The sequence below is a fragment of the Pinus tabuliformis genome, chromosome 2_1 (assembly GCF_031772625.1).
Source record: "Pinus tabuliformis cultivar Carrire ecotype Pingquan chromosome 2_1, CPIR1, whole genome shotgun sequence".
In the NCBI taxonomy this organism is placed as follows: domain Eukaryota; kingdom Viridiplantae; phylum Streptophyta; class Pinopsida; order Pinales; family Pinaceae; genus Pinus; species Pinus tabuliformis.
In genome coordinates this window covers 734,656,489-734,677,128 of record NC_142299.1, presented here as the reverse complement: position 1 = coordinate 734,677,128, position 20,640 = coordinate 734,656,489, and the positions used below count along the sequence as shown (strand labels likewise).

General features: G+C 38.8%; 1 protein-coding gene across 1 annotated transcript in view; it reads left to right on the top strand.

Moving 5' to 3' along the window:
• Nucleotides 1-20,640, top strand: part of LOC149202686 (potassium transporter 5-like) — a 145,019-nt gene that overhangs the window by 85,470 nt on the left and 38,909 nt on the right. Inside the window, exons 7-8 of the mRNA XM_089401669.1 lie at nt 2,373-2,487; nt 2,608-2,862. Coding sequence (XP_089257795.1) covers nt 2,373-2,487; nt 2,608-2,862 — 370 coding nt within the window. The remainder of the gene's footprint in view (nt 1-2,372; nt 2,488-2,607; nt 2,863-20,640) is intronic.

Sequence of the window (20,640 nt, the reverse complement as noted above, 5' to 3'; positions counted from 1 at the left end):
GATATGCTAGGAGGGCAAAGTGGTTCCTTGAAGGGCGACTTAGGGTTGCTTGAGAGTTTGTAGAGGGGAGACTACGAGTCACTTGAGAGGGCCTTGGAGGTCGACTAGGATCAGCTTGAGAAGTGCTCACCGGAGCCTGGGATGATGGGGTTTTACCTAGAGGAGGGCACCACCTCTTAACTTCCATAAAGTTGTCTGAGGAGGGTTCGCCCACGAGAGTTGAGGCTTGCTTAGGGCAATCACAAAATAGGTGACCATATTCATTGAAAAGGTTGCACTTAAATGGAACATGCTCGTAGTCCAACAGTTGTGACCAGATCTCATCTTGGTATTATATTTCCACTAACTTCGGGAGAGGCTGACATATGTTCATATACATGTAGATTCGTGCATACGAAGGAAAATGCTTGCATCCTTTGATCTCTAAGACGTGGACAACATCTCTTATGGAATTGTCGATGGATTCCAGGATATCCATCTCCCAAAAGTCCTGTGAAAGGGAGTATAGTCGAACCGAGATGTGGCCAGCAAAGAATTGTTACTTTTATGTGCTATAACAAGGTTCCAATTGTCTCATTAATAAACCAACACTATTCATGAAATAAGGGCCATTTTTCCAAGATTCGATTGCGATCATCTAGATCTTCAAATATTACTGTGAAAAACCCCTTCGCTTGTAGGCACAGATTGAAAGGGGATTTTGGCTACCATTTAATCTGGATCCAATGCTGGATATCTGCTTCTCTGGGCCAAATGCCCATGAATTTACAGATTATTGCACGATCCTGCATAAACCTATGAGATTACTCGAGGCGATTGTTGGGAATCACAACTCGAGGATTCTTGGTTGCTTTTGGATAGTAGCACCCTCCCATACGCGACTTCCATTGAGCACCTAAGGTTGATAAATTAGATTGTTTGCCATGGTGTTAGTCGGAATTGGATGAAGGATCTGCTGGAGGAAGGTGTGCACTAGAGACAGATTTGGAGGGGGTGGATCCCCCTCCTTCATGACGCCCCATTGTGAGGACGCTCAACTTGGAGGAGACGTCTTAGCACATCAGCGAAGGTGAAAGCATGGAGATATAATGTCGACATAGGCTGCAACGATTTGAAATGCTAGTGTCTTCAGAACCCTAGCAGAGCTCCAACCCATTCGTGCTCCAATTATTAATTAAAAAAATATGATATGAACATGAGTTACGGTTTTCTCAACATGTTTAAGCATGATATTGTAACAAAGCCTAGCTACATAAGAATTTCACTTGTTAAGAATCTTGGTATAAGTTTTCATAAATGTATGATTAACTCTATTATTTTTTTTTGTAATCAATAAAAGTAATAAGAATTTAAAATAAAATTATAACTGAATTGACTTTCTAAATCTTTGCAATGTAAGATATATCATGAGATAAGGGCTTTGATACTATAATCATTTAATTTATATAGCTGAAACACTCAACTCTTTCCATACATAGTAAATAGTGAAATGCCACATCTCAACTTTAAATTAATTGCACATTTACTAAGATGTCAAATTTATTTTTGAAATAAAAAATACTTAAATAATCTTTAAAATAGTAAACATAATCATTTTATTGAAGAAAATGTCATAGTAATAACCTTAAAAGTAACTTTAATAAAAAATAAATAACCAAAATATACATATTTACTTGACCGCTGTAAAAAACTAAAACTAGTTAGAGAAAACATATATATTAATAGATAATATACTTGATGATTAATCATAAATTTATACTAGTAAAATAATGATATTGTTTTATTAGGTTAAAACAAAAAATTGAGTGTTCCTTTTACAGGACATTATTTCTTTTACAGTAAACTCTGAAATGCATCCGACGTGGGACATACTTTTTTATTTTGATTCTACTGTCGAGATATTTTGAGATTTATTTAGTTAACTTCAATTCCATTATAATCAACCTTACATTTTTCTTTTCCTTCGATATATCTCATAAACCCTAAATACTTTCAGTTCAAATTGCCATTTCCATCTTACTCTTGTCTAAGTATTAACATCGTTCCTTCTCAGCATCTTTGACTCTGGAATATGGTGGAAGGAAGTAAGAACTTCATTCAGATAGAAGATTATGATAATTGATTCAGCCTTGTTTCTGAACATATTCTTAGATGATTTTTTTCTTTTCCTTTTTCAATTACTACCCAGCTATTTCAAAGCAGTCTAATAAAATATAGAAGGCCATGAACAAAAAAAGCTTGTCTTTAGTACCCAAATGTCTACTACCCTAATCTCAATTGTTGAATAGTGAAAGACATATAGTGGATAGTGGATTTGCAAAGGTCGATAGGTGCAAATTTGATTAGTGCTAACACTATTGTTTCTCTTTCAGATTGGGTTTACAGGAATTGTTTACCCTAGTCTCCTTTGCGCATATGCTGGACAATCTGCTTACCTTGTAAAGAACCCAACGAATGTCAGCACGGTGTTTTACACGTCAATTCCAGGTTCCTTGATTTCTTTCCGTCCTAATGTTTTTATTAAATTTTTATGACACCATTCTCAAGTTTCGTTCTGTTTTGTATTTTCGTTTGGAGAAAACAAACTGAATCTCTTGTAATATCCAGGTCCTCTATACTGGCCTCAGTTTGTTATCGCGGTTATCGCCGCTGTTATTGCGAGCCAAGCCATGATCTCTGCTACTTTCTCCATTTTGAAGCAATCAATGGCTCTTGGGTGCTTTCCACGTGTAAAAATTATCCACACCTCAAAAAAATATGAAGGGCAGGTATACATTCCAGAAGTCAACTACATTCTCATGGTCGCATGTGTGGCTGTAACGGCGGGCTTCCAAACAACCACCTTAATTACAAATGCATACGGTATGTACTCTGAGTTTGCTTGAATATGTGTGAGGCTTATATCTCAATTCATCTTGTTCTTATATCTCAATTCAATTTCCCAATTGAATATGTGTGAGGCTTGGTAATCCACCAACCCATTATTTCTAAAGAATATCAAAAATATTTTTGTAATGATTTCTCTACTTGTAACATAAATAAATTTTAAGTAATTGAATATCTTTAAGTGTAGGTCCAAGAGGTAAAAAATTGACACCATTGTTAGGGACAAAGTCCAATTGTTGAGATTTAGTAGATTGACTAAAATGACTTGAACAGGGAATTTATATGAAGATCTCATTCTCATTTGGGGACTCCACAAAGGAATGAAACAATGTTCTTAAGTATTTTTAAGTCACATGTTGCATGTATACGTGAGGAATCAAGATTGAAGGCATTTGAATACTAACTTGGTGAATCCAATGGTATTGAAATAGGGTACCATTGTAATATGTTTTAAAATTTCCATATCAATCATTTATGTTGAAGATTTGAATCTGAAGAAACATGTTATTTCCCCACAGGAGGCCAAGTGATATCCCTTATCTAATTTCTTGAGTATCTTAGGATTTTTGAATGAGATCCTATCTCCTTATTGGGATGATAACATTGCAAAATTCCATGGACATGTCCATTCAACTACATTGCATAAACATTCCTCATAAAAACTATTTCATATATTGATGTTTTCCACGAGGATGTCATGATGAGAATGTTTGTATGTACCTTCGAAGTTTTTGCCAAAACATGGTTTGAAAGGCTTGGTGGAAAGGAAATGTGCTCATTTGAAATTTTATTCAAATCATTGCATAGACATTTGGATCTTAGTTATGAAGAAGAGGAAATGATTGAAAAGCTTGTTGATGAGCCACCTATGTATGAGATTTTGATTCTAGGTGAGAAGAAGTTTGATGAAGTTCTTAAACTTAACTATTTTATCTGCTTCTGTGGCTTAGGATGATAATAGTCGTCGTCGTTGTTTCCAAACTTATTGAGAATTTTTTTTCCTAGAATGTGATTTTCAGCGAAAGTTTTCTTATTATTCATTAATTTTTTTATTATTATTCATATAATAAATAATAGATAATATCCAATTAATATATTAATCATTTATTTATTTATTTTTCTTATCTAATTAATTTTATAATAATAATAATAATAATAATAATAATAATAATAATTATTATTATTATTATTAGGATTTAATTGAAGTTGAAATTGAAAATTTAATTGATATTTAAAATTATATCTATCATTATATAAATAATAAGTAGTATTTAATTTATATATTAGATATATGAATTTGTTATTATTAATATTTTGTTATTTTTTTTAATTATTATTAAAAATATAAACAAAAAAAATGTAAGTGGGAGGTCCGAGGTGGGAAGTTAGATCATTCTATTTCATAAAACACAACAGATATAATTGACCTTCTCACTCCTGTTCTAACGAGGGTCAGGTCACATACCACAACAGAATGACTAAAAATCTTGCGACACTATACTTTATTGAGAACTATACCTAGCCTAACATCTGAGTAGCTAAAATTGATAGAGAGAGCCCTCTCCAAGGTTAGATTCTAGCCTAAACGTAGTTTTGTGGTTACCTCTGAAGTTGCTCTCGTCTACCTACCGAAATTTACGAAGTGCTAATATTCTAGTGTTGTTGTCCGAGAGCGAAAGGTTCTATCTTCCTCGGGAAAGATTATCAAAGTTTCAGATCTGATTGTTGATCATGGACAACACTTACACACATGAAGGTTATACCATTCACCCGACGACTCCAATTAAGTTTCAACATCATCCGAAGACTCCACTGGTAGCAAGATCTGGAAAACAGGTTTTTACTTGCGACTCTACTCGCTCAAGGTGAGTTCTATATCTGTAAGGCATGCTCCTTTAAATGACATCACATTCTAGGTTTTCTGAATCACATGCATCATGTAGATTGGAAAACTTCTTTGCCAAAATTCAAAGATCAGGTTGGAGGTGATGCTGCACTTCACCTGGTTAAGTTTCACATACATGTACGTAGATTTAAGGTTGAATTTCATGCAGATTGTCTTATGAAGATGTTCATGGTATCCTTGGAGGAAAATGCACAATCATGGTATGAAAGTGATTCGTAAACTGCCATGGATATTCCACTCGAAAATTCGTCCCAACATATATGATAATATTATATTAAAACTCTGAGATTCTACACTTACATTTTTATTTAATTTCTAGATCTATAGATATTACTGTAATTAGTGCATGGATCTAAAAATAAATTATGTTAAAAAGAAGAGAACGGCAAAATAAGCTCACTCACACATAAGACACAAGATATGTTCTCTCGGAAACCCTTTTGGGAGAAAACATAGGTTGAAGGTGAGGTTGCTTCGCTCTCTTTCTCTATCTCGGAATATGGTTATAGATACAAAGAAGTAGTGTTTATGGTCCATGGGATGCTATAGTGCACAAATCCTCTATGTTTGCTCTACGTCCTATCTCTCCTAGCTATCTTTGCTCAACTATGGAACAAAATTCTCTCGAAAGAATGGAATGTCTCTTCCTCCTAGTGGCTCAGTTATAACACAACTCGATAGCCTACTAGTGGTTAAGTTTGACTAAATCAAATCTTAACTAGAGTTACAAAATAGGCTCTTCTAGAGTCTTCTACATAAAAAAATATGGCTAGCCCATTGGTGAGAGCTAGTATTGCAGCAAGAATGCTGCAACTCCTGGGCTACCAACTTTACTTTTATCAACCCGGTAGTTCATAACAAACTTGGAAGCGTCGGTGCTATATGCACAAGTAATAGTTCTCACTTCAAGTTGTCACTTGGTTAGCCAGCACGAGATCACTAGGAGCTCAAGACAAATTCTATAGATTTTAGAAGAACCTCTATGTGTGCTGAAAGGAGAGAAAGATTACTCTATAGATGCTATTCTAACTGCAGGAAGGAGAAAGAGTGGAATGTAAAGCAAAACCTAGTAAACCGTAATTAACAATCTAATTCTTCTTTTGCCAAAAACACTATGAAAACCATGAAAGAAATGCCATTACCTACTCAAGGAAGTGAAAAAATATAACCATGCTATTTCTAGAAGTAAATAAGGAAGAAACATATTTTTGGATTTTTATGTGTTTTTATGTGAACTTAACATGCATCTAATTTATTGTGTGTGAGTGTGGTAGTGAATAGGTGGCATTAGGGGGTGGTTTTTGAGCTTGGGAGGATGTAGGATGGTGTGGATGGGTCCTAGGAGGTCTTAGGTGTATTTTTAATTAATGGAAAAACCCTGTGAGCAATTTATGAAACCGACGTTTCGGACTAGCTAGGTGAGTCCATCATCAGGGTAATGAGATATGCATTTTGAGGCTTTTGGAGGCTTTTCCCACACTCGGCCTTCGAAAGAAAGCCTACAAGAAGAATTACAGGAGGAAAACAAGGAAACTACAGGAGGCCTACAGGAGGAGGTTGAGAGCAATTTTCACTGTTTTGAGGGTGTGAGAGTGGGTGGAAAAGGTGGATGAAGGTTTCAATGAGGTGTTAGGGAACCTAAGGTCTACCATGAATCACCAAGAAAGGGAAAGATGATTGGGCTTGCTCAAGGAGAGAGGAAGAAGTTCTATGAAAAAATGAAGGAAACTAGGGCAGAATTGAGGTGAGGTTTGGGAGACCTATAGGGCATGGATCAAATGGAGGGTGTGATTGTTGGTAAGATGGCCTACTGCTGGAAGAGATCTACTACATAGAAATTAGCAATCAACCAAGAAAATCAAGCAACTAATGAAATGAGTTCATCCTAGGAAAAACAGAGTTTTGCATTAAAATGGCCTAAACTATGATGTATAGAAGGAAATGCTGGGAAATGCTATAAGAAAGGAAAGCATGCAAAAGGAATATTGTAAATCAGGAAGTGAACATGATAAAGAAGATCGAAAGAAAAGAAAAACTAGACTATCAACCTACGATAGCACTGCAAACACTAGAAGTCCTAGGAATGAGGAAAATCTGTGTTTTTGGGGCAACAAGAGAGTCTTCACCTCAAATCATGGTCCCAAAGGGAGGAACAAAGGTGAAGGCATTGCTTATAGCCTTTTGAATCTTCTCTTATCACTACTTAACCTATTATAGAAAGTAGAAATGGAAGCAAGCTACTAAATAATCAAAAGCGACCTATTCTTAACCATAAGAGAAATACATCTAATAGCAAATTAATCTACAAACTAAAGTAAAGAATATAAATACAAGTAAAGAGAAGCTTGGCTACTTATATTGGGCCCTAAACCAAGAGCTTCATCCCTCTGAGGTAATTCAGTGCTAGCTCAAAAAGGATTCCATCTTCATTATCAAAAAATAACAAGATTACATAAAACTGTCATAAAATAGTAAGCTCAGAATTTGAGCAGAGTTTACACAAGCAAAGGGTCGCCCAACCTCTTTACTTATACATATAAAGCTACCAATATCTTCCTTAAAATCAGGGAGGCTTGGTTCCCGAAACTCGAAATAACTATCAATCATCTTCCACTTGCTCTACTGCCTTCTAGTGCATGATTCAACTGCTTGTACTCTGAGCTGAATGAAGGGGAGTTCAATGTGAGGAGCAATAAATGAGGGGGATTCCCTCCTGTAAGTCCTCTCCTCTATCTATTTTGAGTTATTGTTGCAGTTTGACCACTAGATCCTTGATTTTGGCCTGGAAATCCATCAATAATCTGCATTAAATACATGTTAGACCACATGGCATAATAACTAACTCATCTCACCCTATAAGCATAAATATAATCAGAAAATCACAAAATAAACTAAGAGAATGGTTGATTTGACTAGGTTAGGAGGTGAAATGAGCCCATATAATTACCCATTTATGAGGCTCGTCATCGCCTCTCCTACTAAAAGTGTTGCTCATCCTCTGAGCAACCTAGTCAATCCCTTTGTCTTTTATGGCCCTAGTGGCCTCCCTAGCATTCCAAGCTTCTGATGTGGTCTGCTCATGTTCTCCTTAAAACCCTACCTTTCTGTCTATGTCCTTCCACTGCTCCTCCTCTTCTTCTTCTCTTCTACCCTCCTGCATGCCTAATAGGAGTGGAGGACTTAGCTTGAGGCCAATCCAGTTGACCTTCAATCTTTGCATGGAGTTCTTGTACGTTGGCACTCTTTTCAATGCCTCCTTCAACCTCATGGGTGAATGGTATTCTCTGATTTACAGGTTTTCGGGTAGGGTGTTCCATCTTCTCATGCATGCATGCACACAGTCATCCCCAAGTAGCCTAAGCATATCTTGAAAGTATGCAATGGCTTGTTCCTGATTGGCTAGATATTTAGGGGCAATATGAGGGTCATTGGCAAGAAAATTGTGTGTGATAATGAGTGCCATAGGATCTAATGGCTCAGCTCTTATCATCAGTGGTTCATTCTTCTCTTTTATTAACAATCTTTTCATTTTTTCTGCCCTCAATTATTCATGGTTCATCCATGACTCCATGGCCATTAGTTAAATATCCACTAGCTTGGCATTGGGATTCCACACATTCAGGTTTGTGAGGGCCATGTTGTGTAGATAGAACTCCACCATCTTTTCTTTGTCCTTGGAGGTGCTTTGGTCACACAAATCCATGAACTACCTGTAGTCTTGGAAAGGCATTGTGCATCTTTGTGCCAAAGTTTTTATCTGGAATTGAAGCCATTGATCCTTCAGGTAGAGGCCATAAGATTTGGCTGGAGTTCTGCATTGTAATGCTTTTATGGATAAGCTAGCCATGTATGCAAAATGAGTCTCTTTCTCCTACAACTTCCTCCTTAGTAATTCATTCTCATTCTCAAGGTGGCCTCTTGTAATGGCTTCTCTATCTCTGAGAGAATTCATTCCCTGCTCATTTCCCTGAGTTTGGTTTCCATGTGGCCAATATCCTTAACTCCTTTGGACTTGGTTATCTGCATCCACCTACGCATTCTCACTCTCTCTTTTTCCAATTCGAAAAATAGTGGAATTACAAATCTCTATGGGATTATCTTGCCTCCCTCAAGTATTCTGTAATAGGAGTCAAGATTAGGCTTGGGGTCAGGTTCTTGTAGCTCTTGTGTTTCCTCTTTCACCTCTCGCTATCCTCCTATCCTTTCCTCAAGTTTTTGTGTCTCCTATAGTTTGGACAGTGTCTCCTGTAGGAATGTTTTAGCCTCCTGTACGTCTAGTTTTGGGTCTTGTAGAATTTCCTTTCCCTTCCATGTAGAAGATATTGTAGGCCTCCTTTCATATGTTATGGGTGTCTTGAAAGGAGATTCTTTCACATTGGCAGATGGTGAATCTTTAATGTGAATGGGAGTCTTTGATGAGGGCTGAGGTTCGACTATTATAATTTTGGTACTCTTCCTTGCCTTGAAATACATGGAGGTTTTTCTTTTCCTCTTCTGCTTCTACTTAGTTGGTGTACTGAGGGCAGTGATGGTAGCTTCTGCTTCTCTTTCCAAAATTTCAAGGGACTCTTCTCTTTGCTCTGCCCCCTCTGCTTCCTTTTCTCCCTCTTTTGTCTCTTTTTCCTCCTCCTGCTCTGTCTCCTTTTCTACCTCCTTCCTCTCTTGCTCTTCTATGTCACCACTGGCTTCATCTTTTCCTCCTTGCTGTTCTCCCTCCTCACTGACAGCAGGACTGACATCATAGGTTAATGCCTTGATGTCATCCTCAGCTGTCATATTTCTAAAAACTTCACATGCTATAGGGAGTGTAAGGGTATGGAGGGCTTCTTTTACTAGGATCTTGACTAGGTCATGGTGAGCTAGTTGTTGTGAATTTGCTTCTTGTACCTTGGTACTAGAGTCAATGAGGGACTGAAGGAGAAAGTAAGGGATACTGAGCTTTTTATGTGTTGGGGTATCCATGCCATATCTCAATTCTTGGAGGATTCTGAAATGATATCCATAAACAATGTTGTGCCTCCCCTGACAGGAAATGTATTTGATCACTTGGTAGCTAACCTTATCCCAGGGATATGGTACAGTAGCCCTCATAATTGCATTTTTGTCTTCAACAAGGGTTTCATTATCTTGGAAAAATTTCCTCTTGGCAGCTTGGCCAATTGGTTTTTCTTCCTTATTCCAAGGCAGCCCAAGAGGAAGGATAGTGACCCTACTGATGAATTCAAGGGTTAATTCAATTGAGAGGCCTCTAATGGTTATAGTAGCATGAGTTTTTGTGTGAGAGACTAGAGAGAGAAAATTCATGGGGAATTTCATCATCAAACCCTCTAAACTTCTTAAAGAAAATTCATCCAGTTTTCCCTTGTAAATATTTCCACCACTTGAGGATGTGCATGGAGTCTAGTGGAGTTAGTGGGCTCTTTTCTCATAAGGCCCCCTGTCATACTAACTATACTTATTTTTGAAAAACCAGATATGGAGGTGGAGACAAAGAATTTTGAGTGAAATAGAAAAATAGAGGAGACTGTGTTTAAAAAAAGAAAAAATAGAAAATTTTCTTATGCATTTCTGCCCTCTTAAAGACTCATTTTATCTTCAATTTAGGACTAACTCGTTCACATTTTGATATTCAATAGAGGGAATTCATGAACCCTACCTCATTAGACTGAAATTCTTTCCAAAAATCATGTTTCCTCCCTTCAAAATGACTCACTGCCCCTCCTATAGAAGCCCATTGTCCCTCCTGTAGATTTCCTATAGGTTCTCCTGTAGAAAATGCTGAGAGAAAAAATATGGAGGAAATTGATGGAATATGGTGGATACAAGGTCATGGGGGTGTAGGAAGACTACTGTGTGGCTGAGTTACGAGGAGAAACTAAAGAAAAGGTGGTGAGAATGCGTAGGGAGGAGTGCTCATTACCTTTTATGGCTGTTTTCAATTATGAGTGCTGAGTTGGCAAGGTGTATGTTGCCTCGATTAGGACCGTTGGTCCCCACCTACTTGGTTATCATTGCCCCCCCTCGTAATCATTTTCTCATTACTACATTGGAGTTAACTCTTCCTCCCACTACCTTTCCTTCACATCTTTTGCTTGAGTTGACTGTGCACACGTGTGGGTGATATCTCTGTTAAGTGGAGTCAACTAAATGAAGGTGGCCAAGTTAACTAGCCACCTTTCCCTCTTTCAATTTCAACCATCTTGTTGCCTTCGTATGATTCATAACTACAAAAATGCAGATAAAGGAGCGACTTAGCTACTTACCTGTAATCCAAGTGTATTTGTTGCCATCGACTGTGAGGTGTTGTGGCTTCCTCTGCTGCATGCCTTCATTTTCCTTCATGCATGCTGTCTCTGCTTGCTTATGTGTAGTTGTGTGTTTTTTTAGGTTCTTCTTTTGATGTAGCTAAGCTGCATGTGCCCTTTCAACCTTCAGATGTGTTGTCCCTTGCTACTGGTGCTAGACTTCTATGGGATCAGCTGCTACAGGAATTCCTACAAGAGCTCCTATAGCTGCTTCTCCCCTTGAAACTTCAGCTATTTCCCTGTACTTGGAGCTCAAGAATGATGCAAGAGGTGGAGATGAATGACAGAGGGATAGTAGGTAATCTTTAGGTAAAGTTAATGGTGCCTTTTCCTCCTTTTATTTTTGTTTTTTTTTCAAATCTGAAAAACTGTTTTTCTGTGTTTTTTCTTTGAAAGGGAAAAAAAATAATAATGATGCTTGGAGTGTGATGCAGGCTTGGAAATGATGGCAAGGAGGTTTGGATATGTTAAGAGGGATTATAGGTTCCTCATGAAGCTTTTCTTGTCCCTCAAACTACCTCCTGTAGACACTTTTGTGTCTCTGTAATTCCCATAGGAGCCTCTTGTAGAAATTGCAAAGCCTCCTGTAGAAAACATAGTTTTGAAAGAAGAGGTACAGTGGGGTGAAAGAGATACCAAAAATGATAGAGGAAGGTGTGGAGAAGATGAGATGGATGCTGGTATGAATGTCAGGGTCCCCTTGGCACCTTCTTCTACTCACTGTCGTCCTCCTGCATACCTACAATGAAATAAAAAATCATTTTTTCCTTCCATTTTTTCTTTAAAAACAACTATGGCACCTCAGAGAGGTTTTCACCTTAATTTCCTGCCTTCGGTGCCTCCAAGGGAGGTTTTCACTCATGGATATTATTCTTTTCCCCTTTTTTTTTTACATCACTGGGCCACCTCAGAAGAGGCTTTCAACCCAATGATGGGATTCAAGTGCCTCATGGAGGTTTTCGCTTGAATCCTTATTTTTTCTCTTTTTTCTTTAGTGAGTGGGTGAAGTGGAAGCTAAGACATGCTCCACTACCATCACTGTTTTATTCAAATATTTAATAAAATCTTGCTTGGAGAGGGGTTTCTTGTAGACTTTCAACTGATGTCCATTGACAAGCATGGGGATGGCTTCATAATCAATTGTTCTGATCAGAACTGAACCATTGTAATTGAATTTCCCCACAATCTAGGGTACCAGCCATCTTGTCCTCATCTTGCCTTTGAAATCCTTGTATCTTTAGTCATATAGTAGTGCCCAATCTCCCTCTTGGAATTGCTTGTCCCTGATATTTCTGTCATGCCATATCTTTCTCTGAAGCTGAAATACCTCTTTATGGAGAAGGGCTTGCAATCTGTATTCATCCAATCCATTGAGATGAAGTAATCTCTCTTTCTATGCATGGCTGAGGTCGAGGTCCAGCTGAGCTTCCATCCTTAGAGTATTGAATTCAAACTCCATTGAGAGTAAAGCCTTTTTCCCATAGACCAGTTGATAGGGTGTAAACCCGGTGGTGGTCTTCCATGTTGTGTTGTAGGCCCAAGTGTCCTCAACTAATCTGTCCACCCAATCTTTTCTGCTGTTACTCACTACCTTGGTTAGGATCCCTTCCAATGCTCTATTAGTGACCTCCACTTGCCCATTGGCTTGTGGATGGTAAGGGGTGGAAGTCCTATGCTTGATCTTATGATGTGTGAGTAGGTATTCAATCAGGTTGGAAGTTAACTGACTTCCTTGGTCTATGACCAACTCTCTCGGATACCCAAACTTGTAGAATATGTTTTCCCTCAAAAACTCAACTACTTTTTCCTCTGTCATTGCTTTGATTTATTTTTTCTGTGCCCACTTTGTTAGATAGTCAATGCACACAATGATGTACTACTACTTCTTTGAAGGGGGGTTGATAGGCCCCACAAAGTCTGTGCCCCACTTCTCAAATGGCTCAAAGGTCACTTGAGGTTGCATGGTCATTTCATCCTTTGGAGTGGGTTTCCTCATCCTCTGACACAAATCACACTCGCTCGTGTATCTCCTCACATCCTGATGAAGAGTGGGCCAATAGTAGCCTGTTTGCAATATCTTGAAGGCAATTCTTTTTGCTGCAAAATGACCTTGACAAGGCCCGTCATGACAGGTCAGGAGGATGTCAAAGACTTCCTCCTCCCTAACACATCTTCTCAAGATTTGATCTGGGCCACGTTTGAAGAGATTGCCTCCAATCCAGGTGAAAGGGGCGCTTTTCCTTACTATCTTGCTCTTCTCTTTTGAGGATAGGTGTGGTGGGAACTGTGTTGAAACCAAGTAGTTTGATATATCAGCAGACCATGAGAGAGTACTGATATAGCAAATAGGTGTTCATCTGGAATTTCGTCATCCACCATTCCTTCTTCACCTATAGGAAAATTTACTCTACACAAAAGGTCAGAAACAACATTTTGTTTACCAGGCTTATCAATAATGGTCAGATCAAACTGCTCCAGTAAAAGCAACCATCTAGTAATGCGAGCATTTACATCTGGTTTGTTCATTAAATATCTAATTGCAGCATGACCAGTGTGCACAAAGGTTTAATAGCCTGTGATATAATGTCTGAATTTGTTTAAGGAATGCACAACAACTAGGAGTTCCTTCTCAGTCATTGTATATTTTAACTCTACCTTTGACATGTTTTGGTTATAAATTATATGGCATAAGATAAATTTCCATCAAATTTTCCTAAGGCTTCTCCTATTGCTTTGTTTGAGGCATCTGTGTGAATGTGAAAGGGTAGGGCCCAGTTTGGGCCTCTGAGAATGGGGGTAGACACTAGCTTTCTCTTCAAGATATGTAGGGCTTCTTGACAGTTTTCCGACCATGTGAACTCAACATTTTTGCCTAGGAGGCCAAACAAAGGAGAGGCTAACTTGCTGAATTCTTTAATGAATCTCCTGTAATATCTAGCTAAGCTTAGGAGGTTTCTGACATCTCTCACCTTTTGAGGGGGTGGGACCTTTTGGATGATGGCAATTTTGTTGGGGTCCACCTGTAGTCCTTGTTGAGATATTGCATGACCTAGCATTGTCCCTTCAGTCATCAAAAATTCACATTTTTCCGAGCTGAGGGATAGGTTCATCCCAGTACACTTATCTAGAACTTTTCATAGGTTAGATAAAGATTCCTGAAAGTTAGAGCCGTAAGGAGTAAAATCATCCATGTATATTTCTACTGCATCATGAACTAGTTTAGAAAATATACTCAATACCACTCTTTGGAAAGGGGTTGGAGCATTGCATAAACCAAAAGGAAGGACCTAGTATGCAAAGGTACCACAAGGACAAGTGAAAGTGGTCTTATATTGGTCTTCTAGGTTGATTTGAATCTGATTGTATCCGCTAAACCCATATAGGAATGAGAAGAACTTTTTCCCTACTAGACAGTCTAACACTTGATCTATGAAAGGTAAAGGAAAATGGTCCTTTTTAGTGGCTTTGTTGAATTCCTGATAATCAACATAGATTCTCCACTTACCATTTTTCTTTGGCACTAGCACCAAAGGAGAGACCCATTCACTGTCAAATATGGGATAGATGAATCTTGCATCAAAAAATTTCTGTAGTTCTTCCTTAACAATATCTTTAAGTGCTAGGTTCATCCTCTGTTGACACTGCCTGACTAGCTTACAACCTTCCTTTTTGTATATATGACGAGTACATACTGAAGGGTGCACTCCCTTCATCTCCTTATAACTCCAGGTGAAGGCATCTAGATGTTTTCTTAGTATGCTGCATAGCTCCTTCTCGTAGGAAGTAGATAGGGATGGATTGCTTTCAATGTTCTTTTTCAGTCAAACTCTATATTTTTAACATGGAGAGAAGTGGGGTTACCCACACAAAGATTAGTTGAGGGGTTGTTTTGCATTTCTCTTACTATGTCTTCTAATGGAGATATACTAGGAGGTGGATTCTGAATCAAATTTTCAATCATATCATCCTCCTCTTGCGGTTTTCCCCCATGGCGATTTCTAATGTACAAGGTGGTGCAGAATAAACTTCATCCTCATCCTCCTCCTCCAACTAGAGAGGTATATCATGCTCTAGAAAGGTTAGGGCAGGAGGATATAGGATTAACTTCTTGGACATGTGCCCGTTCTTTATGGTCATGTTCCCAGCTCAGCAGTTGATGTAGGCATTGGTTGTAGCCAACCAGGGTCTTCCCAGAATGAGAGGATACATAGTGAGCTTCACCTTTGGCTAGAGAACTAAGAAATCAATAAGGTACTCCAAAGAATGAATGGAGACCATCACATCTTCCACAATCCCCTCAGGGGTCACTGTGGAGTGGTCTACTAACTGCAGCACTGTCGTGGTCTTCCTCAAGGAGCCTTGGAGGTTAAGTTTGCGCATTGTGTCCTTTGTCATCACACTAATGGCAACTCCCAGATCAATTAAGGTATGTGGGACAATTGTGCCATTGATGTGGACATGAACTACTGGGCTTCCAGGGTCCAGATATTTTGGATAGATTATCTGCACCAACATCAGGTCAGATAGTTGTCCTATGACATTAAAGGTTGGGGCATCTCTCTTGTGCCTTCCTAGATGCCTAAAGCACTTCTATTTTAGATAGGCACATCTTTTATGGCTTGGAGAAGTGGTATCTTCACACGTAAATGTTTCAATTCTCCCGGGAGTTTAGTCTCTTCTAGGGTAGGCTGGACTGTCACAGATAGTCTCTCAGGAAAGGGTGGATTTGCTTTAGGTTTGTGTTCCTCTTTATATTTCTCAACCTCCTTAGGTGGAGGCTGGTTATTTGGGAGAAATTTCTCAAATCGCAAGTTAATTTCTTGAATCTCCACAACATAAATTGGGCATGATGGTTCCCCACTATACACTTGTTGAGCCTGTCTGTTGTTCGGGTTTGGATTTCATTGGGTACGCATTTGGGGTTGCCTTAGTGGAGCAGAAGGTAACGGTTGTGGTTGGGCAGGTGGTGGAGGTAGAAGAGTGGGAAGAGAGTTGTATTGGGGCCTCCACCCCTGATGAGATGCATTCCACTGAGGTTGCAGCTGAGCATAGGATTAAAATGAATGTGTGGCTGGTTGGGCATGATATTGAGGTGTGAAAGACCAAGGAGGAGGTGTGGACTAGGAAGGATGAGTATGGGGGCCCCAAGAATGTATGGAGGTGACTTGGTTGGGGTTGTAGTATGCCTGAGATGTCCCTTGCATCCCCTATTGGTATGGTCTAGGTCCATGAGGCCTCCTTTGGTTGATGTAATAGATCTGTTCAGTGACTCCTTCAGCCCCTTGGTATACAGCTTTAAGTCCAGGCAAGGAAGGGAACTTATCTGTAGAATGATCTTCTTCACAGAATTAGCAAACCTCTATAGAGTTCAATGGGAATTCATTCCTAGGATGCCTCCTAGTACATCTAGGGAAAAAAATGGCAAAAGCCCTATCTGCTTCCTCTTGTTTTCTTTTGATATGTAAGGTATCCATTTGCATGGCAAGAGTCTGCAAAATCTCACTCTTGAAGTCTTCCAGCATGTTTCCAATTTCACCTTGAATGGATGAATTGGAAGAAGAGGTACTGGCTATGGGTTGACTCCTTGTACCTTTCCTTCTGGCTGCTCTAGAATGATTTCTAAAAACAGTCTTTATGTCCTCATAGGATAATTGGTAGATGTCTCGCCCGGCCAGTAGATGGAGGGTGTCTAAAAGGTCTTCCCAAATTCCCTTGAGCAGGACCAACTTCAGAGACTCAGGGTCAAGTGGACACCTGACCCTTTCCTAACTGAGCTGGAACCTCTCTTCATAGTCTTCCAGGGACTCATCACTTCCTATGGTCATTTGGAAGATTTCTTCTTTAGTATTTTTTGACTACAATAGTCTAGATACTTATCGTTAAAGGCCTGCTGCATTTGAGCCCAAGTTGTGATGCTATTGCTAGGTAATCCCATGAACCAGCACAGTGCTACAACCTTGAGAGTAGAAGGGTACAATTTCAACTTTTGCTCATCTTCTACATAGTCATAAGTTCAACAGATGACAACAAACTCGAACAAGAAGGTGTCAAGATCTTCTGTAGTCAGACCATGGAAGTGAGGTAGGGCTGAAGGACTTATATTCTTGATTTTGGTGTCCCCATTGGTCTGCCGAATGGGGAAGGTACCCTACATTCTCTCTCCATTTCCCCTAGCATTTCTGTTTTCAGCCATTGGCTCCATAGGAATGTTTTCTTCTTCTTCTTCCCCTAGAGGTTCCTCAAATATGTTTGGTTCTTCACCTAAGGGTTCTTCTCAATTGTAGCCACCGAAGAAGAGAGAAGGTTGGTTGTGTGAAGTAATGGGGGTGTTGGGCAAAAATTTTCCTGAGTTATCTCTATTCCTACGAGGCATAAAAGGAAATCTTTTTGGTTGGTTTTTGTTTCATTTTCCCCACACTAAAAGTACCTAAAGAAATTGAAATTGTGATTGAACAAGACAAATTGCAACTAGCTAAAATGAACTTGCTGAATGGAAATTTGCAGAATTGAAAAGGAAAGCAAGGATATGTGAAACTAAAAGAAAAGAAATGACTAGTCTACTTTTGCTGAAATAAACTATAAGTAGAATGTTGCAATAGCAAAATAGAAGAAAGCAGTAATCACATAATACTCTGATGCTTCCCCAGAAATGGTGCCAAAATGTGGTGAGAGCTAGTATTGCAGCAAGAATGTTGCAAATCCTGGGCTACCAACCTTACTTTTATCAACACAGTAGTTTGTAACAAACTTGGAAGCATTGGTGCTATGTGCACAAGTACTAGTTCTCACTGCAGGTTGTCACTTGGTCAGCCAGCGCAAGATCACTAGGATCTAAAGAAAACTTCTATAGATTTCAGAAGAAGCTCTATGTGTGCTGAAAGGAGAGAAAAATTACTCTATAGATGCTATTCTAACGGCAGAAAGGAGAAAGACTAGAATGTAAAGCAAAACCTAGTAAACCCTAATTAACAAGCTAATTCTTCTTTTGCCAAAAAAAACTATGTAAACCATGAAAGAAATGCCATTACCTACTGAAGGAAGTAAACAACATCTAACCATGCTATTTCTGGATGTAAATAAGAAGAAAATATACTTTTGGATTTTTATGTGTTTTTATGTGAATTTAACATGCATCTAATTTATTGTGTGTGAGTGTGGCAGTGAACAAGTGGCATTAGAGGGTAGTTTTGGAGCTTGGGAGGATGGAGGATGGTGTGGATGGGTCCTCGGAGGTCTTAGGTGGCCTTTTGGAGGCTTTTCCCACATTAAACCTTCAAAAGAAAGCCTATTGTAAAAACTACAAGAGGAAAATAGGGAAACCACGGGAGGCCTACAGGAGGAGGCCGAGAGCTATTTTCTCTATTTTTAGGGTGTGAAAGTGGGTGGAAAAGGTGGATGAAGGTTGGAATGAGGTGTTAGGGTCTACCATGAATCACCAGGAGAGGGAAAGATGATTGGGTTTTCTCAAGGAGAGAGGAAGAAATTCTATGAAAAATTGAGGTGAGGTTTGGGAGACCTATAGGGCATGGATCAAATGGAGGGTGTGATTGCTGGTAAGATGGCATACTGCTGGAAGAGATCTATTGCATAGAAACTAACAGTAAACCAATAAAATCAAGCAACTAATGAAATGAGTGCATCCTAGGAAAAACAGAGTTTTGGATTGAAATGGCCTAAACTATGATGTATAGAAGGAAATGCGGGGAAATGATGTAAGAAAGGAAAGGATGAAAAAATAATATTTCAAATAAAAAAGCGATATGATAATGAAGATCTAAAGTGAAGCAAAACTAGACTATTAACCTACTAGAGCACTGCAAACACTAGAAGTCCTAGGAATGAGGAAAATTTGTGTTTTTGGGGTAGCAAGAGAGTCTTCACCTCAAATCACGGTCCCAGAGGGAGGAAGAGAGGCCAAGGAACTATTTATAGCCTTCTAAATCTTCTCTGATCACTACTTAACCTGCTACAAAAAGCACAAATGGAATCAAGCTATTAAATCATCAAAAGCAACCTATTCTTAACCATAAAAGAAAAACATCTAACAACAAATTAAGCTACAAACTGAAGTAAAGCATACAAATACAAGTAAAGAGAAGCTTGGCTACTTTGATTAGGCCCTAACCTAAGAGCTTCAGCCCTCTGAGGTAACTCATTTCTAGCTCAAAAAGGATTCCATCTTCATTATCAAAAAATAGCAAGATTAAATAAAGTTGTCATAAAATAGTAAGCTCAAAATTTGAGCAGAGTTTACACAAGCAAAAAGTCAACCATAGTGAGGCCCTAGGCCCCTCTACTTATACATCTGAAGCTACCAATAGCTTCCTTAAAATTAGGGAGGTTTGGCTCCCAAAACTTGAGATAACAATCAATCATCTTCCACTTGCTCGGCTGCCTTCTAGTGCATGATTTGGTTGCTTGTACTCCGAGCTGAATGAAGGGGAATTCGAAGTAAGGAGAAATAAATGAGGGGGATTCCCTCCTATAAGTCCTCTGCTCTATCTACTTCAATTTATTACTATAGTTTGACCACTATATCCTTGATTTTGACCTTGAAATTCATCAATAATTTGCATTAAATACATGTTAGACCACATGGCATAATAAGTAACTCAACTCACCCTATAAGCATAAATATAATAAGAAAATCATACAATAAGCTAAGAGAATGGTTGATTTGACTAGGTTAGGAGGTAAAATTAGCCTATATAGATACCCATTTATGAGGCTCATCACCAATTTTCCATGAACAATGGGGTTGACACGGCATCCTCCCGAACTATAGGTGTGGAAACAGGAAGGTCAACATCTTAGTGGCATAACTTTTTCATACAGAATCTGATTGACGCGATTCTTACATCGTTGGAAATATTTTTGTTTGTAGAATAGTATGAAAATGTGTGATGTTTAAGCGTCAAATCTTTACCCCAAGAAAACTTCGTTTGATTCCTCAAAACGATCAAGGAAGGTTTCAGACCCTGTTTTTCCAAACTAGGCGCCGCTAGTAAAAACGGACCCGTGAGAAGATTCCTTAACTTTTCCCACTCCAAATGCATCAAGATGGATGATAAAAGAATATAATGATCTAATTTAGATCATACCTCCCCATTTTGGGAGGCTTTGGTCCACAAAAGCTTTTACTGAATGAGGTGAGAAAATTTTTCCTCCACCTTCTCTATGGCACATACCATTTAACTTTGCCTAGAATTTGTCCCTTCACCCTATCTACCAAAGGTCATGCTACCCTTCTCTTGTAGTTTTGGATCTCTTCTGAGAAACTATATCCTTTTTCAACTCTTCTTGAACATCTGATGCCAAATCCTCAACAAAAGGTAGGACTTGTTCCTCTTCCTCATCTAGCATGGAAGGTTCATAGAGTTTGAAATTCTTTACATTTACAAGTGAGTAAATGCGCATATATGGTGGTAAACTGATTCTATAGGAATTACCACCCACCTTTTCTAGTATCTCAATGGAACCATACCTTAGATCCTTGATTTTATTACGATGTCCCTCTAGCATCTCCTTGTTCAACTGTAGCCA